The sequence below is a fragment of the Castor canadensis genome, chromosome 7 (genome assembly GCF_047511655.1).
Source record: "Castor canadensis chromosome 7, mCasCan1.hap1v2, whole genome shotgun sequence".
Taxonomy (NCBI): domain Eukaryota; kingdom Metazoa; phylum Chordata; class Mammalia; order Rodentia; family Castoridae; genus Castor; species Castor canadensis.
Window position 1 is genome coordinate 111494672 of NC_133392.1, and position 20864 is coordinate 111515535.

The 20864-nt window shown below is 34.6% G+C and overlaps 1 protein-coding gene, 1 long non-coding RNA gene and 1 pseudogene across 15 annotated transcripts in view; 1 reads left to right on the plus strand and 2 right to left on the minus strand.

The window, feature by feature from the left end:
- Positions 1–229: 229 nt before the first annotated feature.
- On the minus strand, positions 230–3157 carry LOC141424921 (uncharacterized). Its single transcript, XR_012449874.1, has 3 exons — positions 2264–3157; positions 1980–2085; positions 230–1855 (listed from the first exon to the last, which is right to left on the minus strand). It is a non-coding gene; the product is annotated as an uncharacterized lncRNA (long non-coding RNA).
- Positions 3158–14200: 11043 nt separating this feature from the next.
- The window catches only part of Atg4c (autophagy related 4C cysteine peptidase), a 65434-nt gene continuing 58770 nt past the window's right edge, over positions 14201–20864 (minus strand). For all 14 annotated transcript variants that reach the window (XM_020163301.2, XM_074079905.1, XM_074079903.1 and 11 more), the window contains one exon: positions 14201–15373. In XM_020163301.2, the coding sequence (XP_020018890.1) occupies positions 15206–15373 (168 nt within the window). In that variant the 3' untranslated portion in view covers positions 14201–15205. The remainder of the gene's footprint in view (positions 15374–20864) is intronic.
- LOC109686133 (large ribosomal subunit protein uL30m-like) lies at positions 18047–18503 on the plus strand (annotated as a pseudogene).

Below are 20864 nucleotides of genomic sequence, written 5' to 3' on the forward strand. Positions count from 1 at the left end.
CTTAATACCGTAGTATCAACTAGAAAGTCCTTCTCTGTTGCCCAAAGCAGAAATGAATATATCCTTTTTTTTTTTCATTTTTCTTTTATTATTCATATGTGCATACAAGGCTTGGTTCATTTCTCCCCCCTGCCCCCACCCCCTCCCTTACCACCCACTCCACCCCCTCCCTCTCCCCCCCTCAATACCCAGCAGAAACTATTTTGCCCTTATTTCTAATTTTGTTGTAGAGAGAGCATAAGCAATAATAGGAAGGAACAAGGGGTTTTGCTGGTTGAGATAAGGATAGCTATACAGGGCATTGACTCACATTGATTTCCTGTGTGTGGGTGTTACCTTCTAGGTTAATTCTTTTTCATCTAACCTTTTCTCTAGTACCTGTTCCTCTTTTCCTATTGGCCTCAGTTGCTTTAAGGTATCTGCTTTAGTTTCTCTGCGTTAAGGGCAACAAATGCTAGCTAGTTTTTTAGGTGTCTTACCTATCCTCACCCCTCCCTTGTGTGCTCTCGCTTTTATCATGTGCTCATAGTCCAATCCCCTTGTTGTGTTTGCCCTTGATCTAATGTCCACATATGAGGGAGAACATACGATTTTTGGTTTTTTGAGCCAGGCTACCCTCACTCAGAATGATGTTCTCCAATTCCATCCATTTACCAGCGAATGATGACATTTCGTTCTTCTTCATGGCTGCATAAAATTCCATTGTGTATAGATACCACATTTTCTTAATCCATTCGTCAGTGGTGGGGCATCTTGGCTGTTTCCATAACTTGGCTATTGTGAATAGTGCCGCAATAAACATGGGTGTGCAGGTGCCTCTGGAGTAACCTGAGTCACAGTCTTTTGGGTATATCCCCAAGAGTGATATTGCTGGATCAAATGGTAGATCGATGTCCAGCTTTTTAAGTAGCCTCCAAATTTTTTTCCAGAGTGGTTGTACTAGTTTACATTCCCACCAACAGTGTAAGAGGGTTCCTTTTTCCCCGCATCCTCGCCAACACCTGTTGTTGGTGGTGTTGATGATGGCTATTCTAACAGGGGTGAGGTGGAATCTTAGCGTGGTTTTAATTTGCATTTCCTTTATTGCTAGAGATGGGGAGCATTTTTTCATGTGTTTTTGGCCATTTGAATTTCTTCTTTTGAGAAAGTTCTGTTTAGTTCACGTGCCCATTTCTTTATTGGTTCATTAGTTTTGGGAGAATTTAGTTTTTTAAGTTCCCTGTATATTCTGGTTATCAGTCCTTTGTCTGATGTATAGTTGGCAAATATTTTCTCCCACTCTGTGGGTGTTCTCTTCAGTTTAGAGACCATTTCTTTTGATGAACAGAAGCTTTTTAGTTTTATGAGGTCCCATTTATCTATGCTATCTCTTAGGTGCTGTGCTGCTGGGGTTTCATTGAGAAAGTTCTTACCTACACCTACTAACTCCAGAGTATTTCCTACTCTTAGAAATGAATATATCCTTAACTGAACATTCTGTCCCTGAATAATTGAGATGGAGCCTCAAAATGGATACACATTCTTCTTTTCTTTCTTTCTTTCTTTCTTTCTTTTTTTTTTTTTTGTGGTACTAGGCTTGAACTCAAGGCCCCACACTTGCTAGGCAGGCCCTTTTTTGTATTGGATATTTTTTGAATATCCATTCTTCATAAAGTTCATGAGAAGTCAGTTCATGTTTTGCTTGTGGAAAAGACTTGAGAGAAACTAAGAAAGGGCTTTAATAAACATGGATGGTAATAACTTTGAAATGCATTCGTTCTTATGTCTGACATTGAAAATGCTGACAATGGAAATTATTTTTACTTTGGGTGGGTCTTCAGTGAAATCTTGTAAATATTCACTTATACATCTTTGCCTGTCATATGTAAGAAAGGAACAATATGACTCATTAATTCCACAGGCAATTTCAAAATTTACTAGTTTCAACCACTTATAGAATCAAACAGATCTGGAATTGAATCCTGAATGTATCAACTTACCAGCTGGGCATCCTTGGGCAATTTGCTTAATCTAAGTTTCAGGGTTCTTCTCTAGAAAGCAGATTTCTGTTTGTGGCATAACACTAAGACAATGCATATGAAGTGCCTAGAATAGTAAACATTGAATAAATATGTTGCATTTATAATGTGAGCTCCATGAAAGCAAGAAACTTGCCTATTTTATTCATGTTTCTTTCCCAATTGCCTCAGGATGTCTAAATAAAAGATTCTTACTCTGGTCAATTAGCTCTACCCTCTTCCCATGGCCTTGTGAGGCTGTTTACCTAATAGAGATTATTTGGTTTGAGTTTCGTTCCCTTTAATCTCCTCTGCTCACTACCAACAAGGTAAACCATCTAAAAGACAAAAAAAAGAAATCAAAGGTATAACTACTACAAAGGTCACTGACTCCTAGTAAATAAAAAGTTATAAGTAGGAATTAAAGCCAATGATGGCTCATACAGAATGGGAGAATCCCTGATCATACAGTGGGTATCTTTGGAAGTTGGGCTAACTTAAAGCCACTACATTGGCAACCTGCTTTTTATAGGTTTTTCAAACAAAGATTTTGGGTTATAGGAGATCCCTGTGAAGTAGTTTATAATTCAGTCTGACAGAGGAATAAAACAGAGATAGGTTCCAGACAATTTGCCACAGGTCAGTCAGAGACCAAACCAAAATTAGAATTCACACTGCTGAATTTCCCTGTTCATTATTCAAGTATTGACCATACTTATTTGCCTCCCATATTAAGAGAAAATCTGATCAGCATCATGAAGCAATACTATAAAACAAGGTATATAATATGTGTTCTTAATCTTCCTTCAGGGAATTCAAGCTGAATTTGCAACACGTCAAAAGAAGAAATCTTGTAAGATCCATGCACTTTCCACATATTAATTAATTTTTTTGTTTTTTGTTTTGTTTTGTTTTGTTTTTGCTACTGGGGATCCAACCCAGGGCCTTGGGCATGCTAGGCAAACACCAAACCACTGAGCTACATCTCCAGCCCAAGACCTGTGGTCTTAAAGATCAGTGATCAAAGCTTGCTCCCTGGTCTTGGGCAGCTAACCTACTGCTGCCCAGATGGAGTACACTTCCACATGAACACAGTTAAATGTGGCAAGCAATGGTTAAGGATCGGATTCTTCCGGTCCCAAACCTATGCCAAATCAGCCATCTCCAAGAACAAGGAGCCAGTACATTTGATCTCTACTTATGACAAAACCAAACAAAAAGATTCACTACAGACCAGGCTTTCTAGAATGACAGAGTTAAAACATGGCTATTTGCAAAGTTAAAGCCAATGAAGAAAGAAGTATGATAGAGCAGAAAAAGCAGAAAAGAGAGGTGGTGAAGTCTGTCAGAAAGGAGGCCAAACCACAAATACAAAAAACTGGTATTGATTACATTTTCTAAGTATTTGATACCACACAGTATGTAACATCAATTCATATCAAAACCAACTGACTATGGTCTTTTGCCACTCCTAGTCTTATATGCAGGAAGCTAGGAAATGAGTAAGTGACATAAAATGGAAAGACATAGTTTATGAGAAGTATTACCACAACTATAACTAGTGATAAACTTGAGTGTCTGTCACTCTTGTACCCAGGAATGGATATACCAAATTATCTAAGGATTTTCAGATAACTATAAATCTTTACCTTCATATCAGTATGCTTGTAGCTTTTGATGCAATTTTAAGATTCTAAGACTGGGTCTACCTAAATGTAAACAATGATAACAATTTTGGTGTTTCTTTTCTTTACAAGCTAATATTAAGAAAGTATCCTTCATTTTGTGGAGGTCAGGTTAACCACAATCAAGGTCTGTCTGTGGCTTGGGAAGAAGCTGACTTGAATAAGAGATGTGGGTTTGGTTCAAATTCCAAAGCATATCAAATAACTTTAATAGATCACTGAGAGCTGAATGCTATTTCTTGATACATTGATGTGTACATGGGCATAAAAATGTATATTTGAAGTATATTAATACAATTCTATCTCAACACATTTAATTCTTAAATGCTACATATACTTGTTTAATCTCCCATTTTAAAAGTAGAAAAGGTTAGATTATAACATCAGGTTAGCTCTCTTTGAAGCAGGTAATAATTAAGTTGATTCACTGTTGCAATTACTGTCAAATCCCCCTTAATTACCAGAGATTTTATAGCGGCTTCATTACACGTCTGCTGTAATGCATTGTGGCCCTAAGGAGAGGTGTTGCAGGAAATTCTGCATAGCATGGATAATTCTAACCTGCGGTTACAGCTTCCAGCAAAAGCTCCTGCACTGAATTTATCTTTTTTTGACATTTTCCCTGTTACTCATGCAGTTATACAGAGGTAACATTACTAAAATACCTAGCTAATTTTGAAAGTTAAAATTGATTTCTCCATAGATATTAGAAACAAAACAAAAAAAGAGAAGGATGGAAAAAGGATAAATTAGCCATCAATTATTGCTGAAAAAGCATTAAATTATGCTTAATAATGAATTCGATTGTGGCATTCAAATAGATAGTAGCTCTACACATCTATAGATCTTCTATTTCTTCTTCTTATGACGTTTTATATGATGAACAAGACAAAAATTATTAATGAATCCCAAATAGATAATCTTGCTTTTTTATTTTTCAGTGATGTCCCAACTAATTTCTGGAGGAAATAATCATTAAAATAAAAGGTCATTTTTTTAAGTTTCCCTATCACTGCTTGTTTTCATTGGAAAAATCTTTACAAATCAGAGCCTGTAAATTGAATAAAGTTCAAAACAGATAACTGAATGCCTCTCAAAGATCCCTTTTTAACCAAGGAATTTACTCCACAGAATATATTAGATTCAGAAAGGGCTGCAGTGTCAATGACACTATAGGCAGCTGTGTTAACAGTTAAGGGCCTGGCTTTGTACAGCAATACAGTTATTAAATTTCTCCAGAGACCATGACTCATTAATCAAATATTCATACATCTCTGTAAATACACACTGAACAGAGAATACCCTCAGAGCCCAGCATCCCCATACAAGTGCCCTTTCATGTACCACTGACAAAATCCTGAGAACATGTGGTCATGCTTTGCATTTCTAATGTACTATGTACTCTTCAATACTCTATTTCCTAAAAACAGAACACAAATGATCTTACTGATTGCAAGTGCTAGATGGTTACAATTAAAATTATTCCACTATTGCTTCATACCATCTTTTTTTAAAACAAGGACAGTGAACTGATTCTTCTGTTCTTTGTTTACCATCAAACAAGTAATTTTTTCCCAGGCGGATGAAGGAACCCAGGGCCATGCTCCTATTAATACAAGAATTTGTATTAGCATGAAAACAACAAATCACTACTTAAACTAGAGAGGCCAAATAACTTAACATATTAGCAGACATGAACTTGCTATATTTTGCAAAGTCCTCAGTCTGTTTTATGCCACTGGGAGTGTCCCCCCTATTGTATAATAACAAAAGGTCTTTCTCAATTGCAGCCTCTGGAAAATTGGGGTCTGAAGGCCAGGCAAAGAAAAGAAGGCTCAAAATGTCACCTCAGAAGGCTGCTAGGATCAGGCTCCTCACCTCAGGGTGGGCAGGATGTGCCACAGGAAGGAAGAGAGAAAAGGAGCATCTTACATAAACTTCCCACTAACTCCTAACTCTAACCCAGTTTCCAAAGCAATAGGGCTTGATTCCCAATGTTACTTAAATAGAAGTCTTTGCCACATGCCTCCTCATCTCTTCTTGTCCCCTCTAGCATGCTACTCAGACTGTGTCTTTACACTGTTTTCGAAAATTCTGTCAAAAAGTAGGTCTAAGACTTCCCTCCTTTGGTCTCCCTGTTTTCATCCCATTCTCCTCAGTCCTCCTCCACCACTTCATGTGTCACTTTCTCTAGCCTCTTCTAGGTCCTTTGGAACATCTAATTCAATATGGTATTGGGAAAACTAGAACAGAGTCAAGAGTGGCTTAAATCCCAGATCTGCATATAAGTTATCTTAATGTATCTGACTTCCAATTTTGTCATCTGTAAAATGGGGATGATAAAAAAAATCTTCTTCCCAGAAATTTTGTGAAGATTAAACTAAACAGTTATATTTTATCAACTATGAGTTAAGTGCCCAACTAGTGGCAATTGTTGCTATTGGTATCATCATTGCAGTCATGAATCCTCTATCTTTTCACATTGACTCAAACTTTTCTTTTTCCTGAGAATATAAATTCCCTCCTAAACTTAACCAGCATTTCCATTAAAGTTCCTCTGATTGAAGAAACTGTGCATCTCCGCTTCCAGATGCTGGCTCATGCCACCTACTTCAAACACTCAAAATGCCCCAGCCCCAGATTTCAGCCTGAGATTCTACTTTTCCTATCATTCTCCCAACCTTCTAGTTTCCAAACTTCTTCATTTTAAATCATTTGGAAATCTGTAAAGCCTATGGGACTCCTCAGAAAAAAAAATTAAAAACATAGAGTTAAAAAGAATAGTTATTAAAATATTTTTAGTCAGGCACAGTGGTTCATGTCTATAATCCCAGCTGCTAGGGAGGTGGACGCAGGGGTTCAAGGCTAGCCTGGGAAAAAAGTTTAGTGAGATCCCCATCTCAATCAGTAAAGCCAGGTATGGTGACATGTCATCCCAGCTACACAACAGGCATAAAAAGGAAGAGGAACCTGGCAAAAATGCGAGACCCTTTCAAAAAATAACTACTGCCAAAAGGGCTAGGGGATGTGGCTCAAGTGGTAGAGGGACAAGAGAGTTGAGACCCTAAGTTCAAATATATATATATAATATATATATATATTTATATTTATATTTATATTTATATTATATATATGGTTGTATATAATAGAAATGGATGATAGATTTGCTTCTTTATCAACACATTAATAAATAATACAATAAGTGCTACCATAACTTCAAAGCTATGTAAATATTTTAAGACATCTGCATAAATTACAACATAAAATATTTCTGACTCCCATTAGGAACAAAGTCATGGTTACGGCTGATACTACATTCCTAATAAAGGAAATATTATGTTTAAGTTAGATGTTAGTGAAAATAAACATCTAATTTTTTCCTTATCCAACTCATGAACCCCTAAATTCTGTTCATGGGTTCATCAGGGTAAAAATTCCTGTACTCTTTCTTAGCACCATATAAATTCACCAAGTTCATGCACAGATTTGTATCTATATAAAACGAACTATAAGAGAAGGCTTCAAAATCCTCTTCCAATGTGAAATCTTTAAAGTGTTAAAATTAAGCCTCAGTTCTTCTGGTTTCTCTACCATTTGTTTTCCCTTCAGATCACCCTTTCTTTTGTCTCTTCTAGGCATCTACTTATGTAAGTACAAATTTCAGACCAACACTCACATGTGACCTTGCCATGTTTCGTTCTAATCACGCACTCTCCATGCACATCATTGCAGGATGATGAGCACACTTGCTAAATGACAGCAGTGCTCCCCAGTGTCACAGCCAGCCACACGCACCTCAAATATGCCCTGTGGAGATAGGCCACGTACCAACCTCTTTCATGCCTATGGACCCTGACTCTGGGTCTTTGTGCTGTTTCCTATTAACTCAAATACTTATCACATCCTTGCCTGCCTTTAAATCATAATAAACTTTTAGGATTCATCTCAAATGCCACCTCTTCCATGAAGACTTTCCTAATCCCTATAACCATGTTGTCAGATATCTTTTGAAACCAAACGTAATTTTACTTTGCAGAACTTCAGTATGTTTTTTCTTGTTCTACCACATGAGGTTTTTTTTGTTTGCCTTTTTGCATCTCTTCACCATCCTTAAGTAAATTCCTGAGCTCCATAATGGAAATGACGTCATTTTTTATGTCTCCATGTATTCTGTAGAACCTTAAAGATATTCAATATTGGAACAGAATTCAGATATTTTTGGTTTTTGTTTTCTAAATCTGTATCCCCATGACAGTTCAACAATAACAAAGAAGACTTTTAAAGTCTTTTCAAATCTTAGAGAATAAAATATTGAGAACACTTTGAAAGACTAACACATACTGAGTACTTACTGTGCATCAGGCAATTTCCTGTTTTACATCTGTTTCCTCATGGAATCCTCACTACACCCTTAACTGTTACTATGCTATGGTAGCTACCGTTACCCCAGTTTATATTAGGTAAGTTGCCCAAAGACAAACTGCTGCTAAGTGATATATATAGTCACAATGTGAGCTGAACCAGGCTGACTCCACAGGTTAAGCCATTCATTATGCCATCTCCACTGTGGAATACTGGAGTTTGACAGAGAAATTAAATATCTGTTTTTCCCTAATTATAAGGATTCATAATTGTTTTTCCAGACTAGTAGCACTGAATGAACATGGAAAGCATTACTTCTGAAGCACTTGTTCTGGCTCATGCCATGGTATAATAAAATCTATCAGAATTTGATAGGTTCTTATATAACATGACCAGAGTCGTAAGAGCTGTATTTCTCATGTTTTACTTTCAAAATACTTATCTTCAGTGTTTTGGGCCAATTTTATGCTACATAAAAATTTAGTAGCGCCTTATATTTTAAAAATGAAAATTGGAAAAAATGAAAAAATTTGCAGAAATTGATAAAAGTCCTGAAATTCAAATAAAAATGCACACATCGAGAATCAATCTTGAAAAAGAACAAAGTTGGAGGATTCACACTTCCCAATTTCAAAATTTACTACAAAGTTACAGTAATCAACCATGTGGTACTTGCATAAGGATAGATAAATGTAGTTCCTGGAATCCAGGAACTACAGGTGTAGCTCAGTGGTAGTGTTTGCTTAGTATACACAAGACCCTAGGTTTAGTTCCCAGCACCAAATGAAAAAAAAGTGAATCCAGAAATAAATCCTTACATTTACGGTCAACTGATTTTTGAGAATAACGCCAACACCATTCAACAGGGAACAGAAGTCTTTTTTTTTTTTTTACAAATAGTGCTTAGACAACTGGATACTGACATGCCAAAGGATTTATCTCATTCCATAGACAAAAATCAACTCCACGTGAGTAATGGAAGAATGAATAAGGGAACTAAATGTAAGAACTAAAACTATAAAACTCTTAGAAGGAAGTATAGCTATACACCTCTATGATCTTGGATTAGGCAGTGATTTCTTAAGTATGATACCAAAGGCACAACCAAAGAAAAATTAAAAACAGAAAAACTGGACTTTGTCAAAATTAAAACCGTTTTGTGTTTCAAAGGACATCATTGTGAAAGTAAAAACAACCCAGAGAATGGGAGAAAATATTTGTAAATCATACAACTGATAATCAGAATATACAAAGAATCCTTACAACTCAGTAATAAAAAGGACCCAATTTTAAAATAAGCAAAGGATTTGAATATACATTTCTTCCAAGAGGACATAAAACTGGAAAATAAACACATGGAAAATCTGGTCAGTGAGGAAGTAGAAAAATTGGGAGTCCTATGCATTCCTGGCAGGATTATAAAATGATATGTAGCCACTTTGAAAACAGTTTAGTAGTTCTTCAAATAGTTAAACATAAAGTGTCTATATGACTATCAATTCCAACTCCTAGGTACAGACCCAGGAGAAATGAAAACATATGCCCACACTAAATTATGTTCATGAATGTTCAAAGCAGCATTATTCATAATAGCCCCAAAGCAGAAACAACCCAAATGTCCACCAATTGATGGATTTTTTTTAAATGTGGCATATCCATCTAATGGAATATTATTCGGCCACAAAAAATGAAGTGTTGACACATACGACAATGTGCATGTGTGTGGTAGAAACATTCAGAGATGGGGCCTAGTGGAAGTTAGATGTTAGGGGTAGGGAACCCTGGCCCTCCTCTTTCACTCTCTTTGCTTCCCCATGAAGTGAGTAACTTACTCCACCATGCACTCCAACATACTGCCTTGCCCCAGAGCCAAAAGCAATGGGGTCAACTGGCCTTAGACTAAAACATCCAAAACTGTGAGCTAAAATGAACCTTTCCCCTTTTCAATTATTTCAAGTATTTTGTTATAGTAACATAATGCTGACTAACTCAATTGGCTCAATAAAACTCAAAAAAAAAGATCTCAGACCTAGGTAAACATTAGACATACATAACCTAATGCCACTAAACTACTTTAAGTAGCAGGTTATGCAATTATTGGATTTTATATTATCATTTATTTTGTAAACATGTCACATAAACAGAGAAATGAAAGTGATAAAACTAGTGACAAGGAATGTTGGTCTCATATGTTCCATGATTATTATCTGCATGACAGAAATAGTCATTGGCCTCAGTGAAATGCTCAGCTATGTATTCCAATAGAAGTCAAATTTAAGTCAGTTGAATATATATTCTACTACAAAATAACAAAAGTAAAGAATATACATGAAATGCTAGAACTATATTATCAAGATCATCAAAATGAAACCTCTATGATTAAAAATAATTGGATAGTTTTGATATTGATATTTTTATATTTAAAATTCCCTGGGGCAGAATCGTCCTTAAAACATAGCTTATTAAAAACAGATGTTGTTCAATTCCTTCACATTCAATTGTCTCAAAAGTTTACAGGAACAAATTACATACAAAAATAAGAGTCTCTCTAGGTACAGACATGGGTGGCAAGCATAAAACTAGCAGAACACAGTAGGTCTGGTCTAGGAACCAGTGACGAGTCACAGGAAAGAACACCATGCAAGCCAGAGGCATAAAATAGTGCTGGTGTGTAAATTAAAATATGAGTGAATAAGTGTTTGCCCGCTCCATCAAATAGAACATGGTTAAACAAGGAGAAAGCCACATTCAACCTACCGAAGCTGTTTAGAGAATGTGAACATGAATCTAAAATAGAAGGGACTATAGAAAAATGAAAGTAACACATTGGAGCAGAAAAGGTATGGGTGGAGTTTTTCCTATGGTGTATATTTAAAATACTTAAGAAATACTTTAAATGTGTATCTCTCCATTAAAACCCTCTGTTCTAATTAGACTTCCTGACCTGAATCATTATGTAATCATCCAAATCCCAGGACTCATATTAATTATCCTGTTAATCCTAGATCTAATCTCTGAATCTTAAATTCATTAGCTATATTTTAATGCAAGCAAACTGATCAGAGCAGTGCTGAATTTAGCAAGCAATATGTAAATATTGGCAAAAGAGATGCACATTGCACAACAGGGAATAACACTCACACAACACACACTAAAACTGTGCCTCCTGGAGCTACATACCACAGCAGCCCCAACCCACTGTCTGTACTCAGTCTGTATTTATTTCCTTCCATGCCCACATCCAATTTAAAACCATCTTAATCTGCAAGCCCTTTTAACTCATATGTTTTTATCTGTATCAGTGTATTTGCCTAGACATTCAAAACTTACTGTCAATAATTCTTTCTTTTGTTTTTAGACTTCTATTTCCTTTCTTTTTCCTGTTTACAATTTTTAAAAACCATGCTTTTCTCAACTTTTATTAATTTATGCTATCTTAGTATAAAATGTTTATATTTATGATTCACTTAATTTTTAATAGTTTAAATGAAAGATAGTTCTTTATAAAACACTTCCTTTATTACGCATAGATGACAATCTTGGAAGACTGAGTTTCTAAATTTCTGGAGGAATGGTTAAAGGGTAGCACAGTAAAAAAGTAATTTTTCTATCTAATAACAAATATGTATTTTGCATATTTAACATATTTTTCTTATCATCATGAGAGAATAAGCAGAATTTTATAACTGTAGTTGTGAACGTTTTGGGCCATTGCTTGCCACCAATAATGTCAAGGAAGACTGTAAAAAAGAGAGAAGGAAATGCTAACTCAAAAAATGTGTCTGCAATACCAACTCTAAATATAATATTTTTCAAAGTTTATAGGCAAGGAGAAAGCCTTTAAATAACTATGAAAGCCACACAAAAAGGCTTAAGATTTTGAAACTGACTTAAGATTTGAAACATAAAATGATATAAAATTTATATTTTAGAATCAATAGGATGCTTCCCATTTTACCTGGTCTGAGGTTTCACCCTAGACTATCCAGTATAAATGCGCAAGTGAATAGCATTCACTGAGTTGTGACTGATCAACAATAACACTGAAGCTATAGAAGATATATCATAAATACTTATTCTAATTTTGGAAGACATTTGCTCTTCTTTTTACAGACAATAATAATTCCTTTTCTTTCCAAGAAATTGCTTCTATAACATATTCTACAAATTATCAGTTTCATTCTCATCTTTTATCTGTTGTAATAACAATATTTAGTGATATAATATTTACAAATTATTTCTTCATGATCTGCCCTTCCTCTTGTTTCCTGTTTGGGGAAAATATTCACAGAATATGTAGTCAATATTACTTAGATGTCAAATGGAAGCTACTGAAGGTGATGTGTGCTAAACCATGAAAATGAAACTTCTCCCTAGTAGAAGGAAATTAGAGAAAAAGAGAAAAACTGGGTTAGTGGGACTTAACTGGGTTAGTGTTTTCTGGCATGGAAAACAATAGGTTTCTAAATTGGATAGATTATACAAATAAGTTATTTTGCTCTTTTTTTTACTTTAATTCCTCTAAACCAAGTTGGAATCAACATATACATTTATGTTTGCCATTGGACAATGTTAGACCTAAGGTTAAGAGAACACAAAAGTGAACTAAATTTTTAATCCTCTGAAGTTATCTTCTCACTAATACAGACTTAGTGAGAGCTGGCTTAATGTAAAAACAGAAAAATGAATACCTCAGGGAAATTTTTATACATAGTTATATTATAAAGAATCTTTTCATTCACGCATTCAGCAAATGATGACTTTCCAACCTGCCTGACAGTGATTAGTATACTGACAAAAAGAGATTCAAAGTGTCAAATCTAATGAAGAAGAGACAAAAGAAACCTTCAGTATCAAAAAATCCCATCAAGAATTTTAAAAGTTCATTTCTGAAATGTTAATGGTAAAATCCAGTATCTTAATATTGATATCTAAATGGAAGACCCACCCCCACCATGATTCTAACAGGACACCAGAACCTCATCCTTTTTGATGTTTCTTTATTCCAGGTTGAGTAAGTTTACTTACTAAACTTACTGGCTCTTTGAACTTGAAATGAAATCTGTATTCAAAACAAAGTGTGAAACTAGGATATATAGTACTTCTGTTCCAAACCTAATGATCTGGTTTTGTTGCAGCCTTCCCAATAAAAATTAGCCTAAGTTTTGTCTAGTCCTCAGATGAAGTCAAATTAGTAAGTAAGCAAGATAAATGCATTGGCCTCTCTCAATTTTCATTCATGCATTCACTCACACACATATATCACTGAATATTTATATATATATATATATACTGTTATGCTAATAAATTGGTTTTAAACATTTATTCCCAATGATGTGGATGATTGTATTGTAAAATTTACTTGTTTTGTTTGTACAATCATCTGAGTACAACATTTTCAGTACAATTCAAAGCAAAGAAAGTTGCTGACTCCTCTCACTTTACCTTTGTCCAGGTGCAATTTTGTCTCATTCCAAAGTCTACTTAAAAATGACCCCTATATATGCTGAGAAAACAACAAGGCTATTCTGAAACACTGAGCTTTTATCTAGTTCTTATAAGCAAAAATTTATAATGATCCATTATAAATTTCTGATCCATTTGAAGGTACAAGTGCTCTCATTTTGATGTGTTTACTTCAAATCTGATCCTGCATATCCACAGTAAAACACAATAGCACAGATGAGATGACTGCAGCACATAAAATCCGTGCACACTGGCTTCTTCTTCCTACACAGCTCTGGCATTCTAGGAAAATTAGTATTGGACTTAATCTGTCCATATTTTATCTAAGTAAGGGAAAATTTAGATTTTAGACTATTTCAATCCAATAAACCATCCTTACTGGGAAATGTCAAACCTGATCTCTCTCATCAAGCATACTAAAGCAGTCTGCCCACCTCTGTTTCAGCTTTAAATAAATAGGGTTTTCTGATGGAAGAGATCAATGACTTTAGATGATACAAGATTTTATGTCTTTATAATAAGTCACCTTTCCACAATGAAACACAGGGGGTCCATAAAATAAGTTAGTATTTTGTTTTAAAGCAACAATACTATTTGTTTTCATTATAAATAAACAGAATTCATTGGAGATAACGACTTTTCAAATGAAAGGATTAAAATAATTCCAACATTAAAACCAAAACAAAGGCATAAATGTTCTCATATCTTTATTATTCATTTTATAATCCTGGCTTTATAACTCTTGTATTTTTATATCACAAATTTGCCTTTAAGTAACACAAAATACACATAAGGCGATTTACCTTGTGAATGGTCTCAACTCCCAAACACCACTGCACTGCTTTATACAAATAGCAAAAATCAAAGGGAAGAATATTTACTGATGTCTTTCTTGGTATTTATCATTAGATTTAGAATCTATATAAGTTGAATTCCCACAAAATTTCATTCTGAGATAGGAAGCAAACACTACTACTGTTTTAAAATTTCCTTAACCCAATTTGAATGGGCAGTTGCTATTAATAATATAACCTTTAAATATATGAAGAAAACCAATACTTATACTCACTCCTCATAGAAGGCTCAATAGCAAGCATAAGAGCAGCCATTATAAAATTATATTATTGCTAAGTACTACCTTAACTCAAAATTCCATTTATAGAATTATATGCACATCACAAGTAACAAATCCTATTTAATTACCAAGATGCACAAATCCTATTTAATTACCAAGATGCACAAATCAAAAGTGTATCCCCTGGCTACATCAAAAGCAGGAGGCTATGTAGCACTGATGACTCACTCACTGGTCTCCTGGTCACAAACAGGCTTTTGAACTAGGTTAGTCATCATAGTCTTTGAGGAGGCCAACCAAAAACCTCCAGGAGGCCAATGGACTCAGGTGGAAGACTCTGAAGACTAAAAGGCTTACAGTTAAGGTAGTGTTTCATTAGCAAATCTTACCAAAAGAGGAATGCAGCCAGAATCACTCGACATTTATTAGAAAGCAAGATTCATCAAATCATTTCTCTTTCAGAAAAATATCTTTAAACTTTTGTATTTTCAAATGTTCTCTTTTAAAAGAACATATAAAATTAAGATATTTGTAAAAAATAAACAGTTTTGAGTGTACTTGTTTCTCTTCATTTTTTTCCCATTCAAATGAGTTCTCAACAAGCACAAATGTGTTAGTTTTTAAAGTAAGACAAATTCTTCTGTGCTAAATCTTTTTAATCTTTTCTTTTCATCCTCTGAGAAAAGGTCTTCTTCATTGGATGCAGTAGATGTAAAATCATAGTCTCTGGAATGGCCATTTACAAAAGTAAACAAGGGATATTTTTCCTTAGAAGAAATTTTCAGTATCTGTAAGAGAAAGTACACAAGAATCCTTATAGATTGTAATAGTGCACATGAGGACCACACGACAAAATCTAACATTTTATCCCTGCACCTCTCATTAGCTTGTCTTGTTACATTTATTCAGTGTTTTTACTGGCTAAAAGATTAAAGTGGAGCTATAGTTTATTTATGGGTAAATACATGCTTCTTCATTAAGACTAGGTCATTAAAAATTAAGTATATGATCACTCCCACTTCCAGTTCCCACAAAGTCTTCTTGTCACATTACTTTGAAGTCATACTAAATAGTTAAATTGTAAAGAGGACATGGTGGTGCATACTTATAATCCCAACACTCCAAAGGCTGAGGTAAGAGGATCAAGAGTTTGAGGCCAACCTGGACTACGTAGCAAGACCCTCTCTCAAAAAAAGTTAAAAAAAAAAAGTCACATGATTTATCTTCTTTTGGTAGTAACAGACAATAGAACAAAATGGTAACATTGACTACGGTGAAATATTGTGAAAAGCTGTTTGTTAACCTAACACAGATAAAAGAAGCATTAAACGAGCTAGAGGGTCCATTCTAATCCCAATTCTGAAATTTACCTCAATGTGACCCTGGACAAATCACTTCACCCATCATCTATAAAATGGGCCAGAAGACATTCAATTTCCCTATTTCAGAGAACTGTTAAAAAGACCAATAGAAATAATGTAAAGTTATTTAAAATTAAGGTTGGCCTCTTCAAAGATTCCTATACTAAAAAAATAATTTGACTAAAAGATTTCTGTAATAGTAAAGTCAATGTGAAAAATCGTGTTTGCCTACTTAATAATGATCCACTCTTTATATATTACCTTCTAGAATTGTGCTATATACAAAAATAGCAAACCCTAGAATTTTATGAGGATACCTACAATCTTTATAGTTTACAAATTTGGGTTCTGATGGCACTCTGTAAAATTTTAAATCTTTCTATTAAATGAATTCTATTGAAATATTTAAACAATTTCCAAAAAATTAATAAAAACTTTAAATAAAGAATGTTTTGACAGATTTTTTTTTTTTTTGAGACAGGCTCTCACTATGTATCCCATACTGGTTTTGAATTTTTAATCCTCTGCTTTCTGAGTCCTGGGATTATAGGTGTATGTTCTTTTTTTCTTTCCTTCGGGGAAGAAAGGGGGAGCAGTGGTGAGTTTTGAACTCTGTCTGCTTCATGCTCCACCACTTGAGCCATGCCTCCAGTTTTTTTTACTTTAGTTTGGTTTTCAGGTAGGGTCTTGTGCTTTTGCCCAGGCCAGCTTCAGACCATGATCCTCCTACTTCTACCTCCTGAGTTGCTGGGATTGCAATTATAGGTATGCGCCTACCCCCCATGCCCAGCCCAGAAAGACATTTTTCTATTGGTAATTAGCACCACATAAGGATGCTGAAAAGTTTATTTGGGTTACAGAGAACACTGAAAAAATATCAACAGTGCTTACATGTATCATTAATCATGATGAGTTACATAGTTTTAAAATGGTAATTTTAGAGGTGAAACTAAATTTTCTTAAATATCAATGTTCAACCAAAGAATCATCAAATTCTTTAGATTCTCTTGAAGCATGGCTTAAATAAATAGGCAGGCCCAGAATACAGATATAATGTTAAATTAAAACTGTTCAATGAAACATTTAATATAAAATACATATTTTAGTTGCAGGGAAATGAACCATTTAAAAAAAATGAAGTACTAAAAAAGTAGAGGTGATGAAAAACAGATCTTATAATTTATATCATGCTTCTAGTTTATACACTGCTCTAATTTATTTTATTACATCCTACAAAAAAAGAAAGAACGGCAAAATGTGGAAAATAAAAATAAGAGGCAAAGAGGGCTGGCATCTGATGAATCATCTTTCATCACCAGCCAATAGTTGGAATACAGTCCAAAATTGTTTCATTTTACATTCACTTAATGTCACTTATAAAAGTCCAGTATCTAATGGGCAAGTATCCACATTACATCATTTGCAGATCAACACAGTAGCACTAACATTATAATGTCTCATTCTTTCTTTCAAGATCAAGAAAGAAGTCATTTAAGTATAAGACTAAGTTGCTCATCGATATCAGATTTAAATCTGTGCCCAGGGGAAAAAGTCAGAAACGTTTACCCTTTAATTATAAAGCATACCTACATTTTCCAAACCTTCTTGCAATATAAAAGACTTCTTATGTACAATATTTATTGATTCAAGTTTTGAGAATAATCATTCTCCCAATTTTTCTCAGTTTATTTAAAAGAATTTTAAAGACCATCAAATGAAAAAATATACTAAAGGTTTATCCAAATTAGTTAAAAACACATGTACACACAAAACCTGCACACACACATTTATAGCAGCTTTATCCATAAGTGCTAAAACTTGGGAGTAACAAAGATGTCCTTTAACAGGTGAATAAATAGTGGTCACCCAAATAATGGAACATTATTCAGTGCTAAAAAGAAATGAGCTAAAACCATCAAAAGAAACTTTAAGTACATAATGTAAAGTGGAAAAAGTCAATCTGAAAAGATCACATGCTGTATGATCTCAACGTATGACATTCTAGAAAAGGCAACACTATGGAGACAGCAGAAATATCAGTGGCAGTTGAGGATGGACACTTAGCTGGCACTACCTCCAAAGAGATCAATTACTACACTTATGGAAGGGATTTTGTGCGCAGTGGTTCAAAGGCCACCAGGTAGACTACAGACAATGACAAAAGGTGCAGTCTCTCCTTTTACAGATTGAATTCATCACAAATTTACCAAATCAAGAACTCCAGATAGGCCTTCAACCTGCAGATCATGAAAAATATGGTGGTGATCCACAGAACTCTCATAAACTGCCCACCATTACCAGAATAAAAAGTGCAGAAAGACCTCCATATTGGGAAAAAGATATAGTAAAGATGCTTGGATTACAAGCACATTCCCCTCAAGTTCACAAGAATATCTCTTCAATGAATTCCTTTCAAGTGAACTCTAAACACTTGGTAAGAATCAAGCCCCTAACTGCTGCCACAAGGACTTTCAACAGAAGAGAATATGTCAAGAGCACTGGGGAATTAGTAAAACAGTGTTAGCTAAAGCCCATGGAGCAGGAAGAAAACTACTGATGTCACAGCAGCTTCATATTAAGAAATGAAATCCTTTTTATTAGCATACACTAGTAGTACAAAGGGATTTCACTGTGATAACTGCATAGATATGTACAGTGTACTTTGAACAAATTCACTCCCTCTATAAGAAAATCATTTGTATTTTGGGCAGGGGGGAGAAATGACCCAAGCCTTGTATGCACATATGAATAATAAAACAATAAAAAAAAAAAAGAAATGTTAGACATGGAAAAAAAATCATTTGTATTTAAAGTTGATTTCATTAAAATATATTTTAAATACGCCCCCCCCAAAAAGAGATCTGTGGCTCAGAAGAGAAAAGGATGAATGGGCAGAGCAAAGATGACTTTTATGGCAGTGAAACTATTTTGTATGATACTGTAACAGTGATATGTGTCACTATATATTTGTCAAAACTCAAAACCCATGGAACGCACAACACATACAGTAAACTTTAATGTAAACTACTGACTTTGGGTGATAATGATGTGTCAATTCAAGCTCATCGATTGTAACAAATACAATACTCTGCTGTGGAATTGTTTTGTGGGGGGGTGTTTGTTTTTTGGTGGGACTGGGGTTTGAGCTCAGGGTTTCGTACTTCCAAAGCAGGTGCTCTACCACCACTTGAACCACACCTTCAGTCCATTTTGCTCTGGTTGTTTTGGAGATGGGGTTTCACAAACTATTTGCCTGGACTGGCTTCAAACTGTGATGCTCCCCATCTCAGCCTCCCAAGTAGCTAGGACTGCAGGCATGAGCCACTGGCACCCAACTTGTTGTGGAATCTTGATAGTGGGGGAGGAGGTATATGGAAACTCTACTTTCTACTTAATTTTCTTGTGATGCTAAAAACTCAAGTCCATTAAAATATATTGGTGGAGAGCTGAATAAAAGGATCAAGGAAAGCAATAACCTACTAGCATGTAAACATAATATAGAAAATAAGATGTAACTTTAAGACAAATAAAAATGGAAATGCCAAAGAAGATTTAGAAGTTATCTAGCTCACTCTCATTTTCTAAATGGAAAAATTCAGACCCAAAGGGTTCAAATGACAACATGATCACTAAAGATGACATAACAAGAGCAAGAATAACCAACTGGTAGTGAATTGCTAGAATATGTAACTTCAATGACTTATCAATGTGCCTTTCAAATATTTTACATAGTTCTGAATATCATACCAAGAATATTTTTTCAGGCTTTTTTTTCTTAAAAAAAGAATAACCACTGATTTGAAATTTTGATTCTGAAAACTATTTTAAAAAGTGAAGTTCAGTTGTCCTTTTTTTAAATAACAATGGCTGCATTGACAAAATCTTAATCTTCCCAAAATAGGTAATAAAATCTACATGAAAAATTCCAAATTAGATTATGTATATGTGATATGATATGTCACTAATTAAGACCCTATGTAAAGTAAAAACTAACATAAATTATTTAATAATTTAGGGAGGTGTTTATTATATGATCCTAAAAATAATCCTGTGTAAAAAGATGTATATAAAACTTAATCTCAAGTATGATGAAATAATTTTAAATATGTATCTTGAAAAAACTAGAAGGAAATATAGCAAAATATTAACAGTTGTCTTAAATGAAAGAATTGATTTTTTATATACATACTTTTCTTTGACAGTTACTGGGGTTTGAGTTCAGGCCAGGAACTCATCATGATCCTCCTTATTTGTGCTTCCTGAGATGATAAGCACATACACCATACCCAGCTTTTGCTGTTGAGATGGGGTCTTGCAAACTTTTTTTCTGCTGTTGAGGTGGGGTCTGTGGGCTGTAATCCTCCTAATCTTAGTTTCCCAAATAGCTTGAGATGATGATAGGCACATGTCACTGTGCCCAGCTACTAGTTGAGATGGGGTCTTGCAAACTTTTTGCCTGGGCTAGCCTTGAACTGTGATCCTCCGGATCTGTTTTCCTAGTAGCTAGGATTACAGTCATGAGCCACTGGCAGCTGGCTTCTTTTTTTATACTTCTAGTTTCCAAAACTTTTAACATGTATTTCTTCTTATAAATTAGGAAAGAGCCATTTTTTAAAAATTCAAGATAAATGAATTTACCATCTCCTACCTGATTTTCAAAAGTGACTCCAGTGGTTTGCTCCAACAACTTTAGAACAGACAAGTCTAAACTCTGTTTTATTTTAATAGCATAGCTAAAGATACACTGAAGCTGCTTTATTACCTAAAAAGCAAATTGTAGATTTCTTTCTAGAAGGTCAGATATTTTATAACACTTTTTCTATGTACTGAATTGACAGGTTTCAGAATTTACCAAGGAAAAAGCAAGAGGACAGAATTTAAGCAATTGATTCCATCACAAAGCTAATAGTTAGAAAAA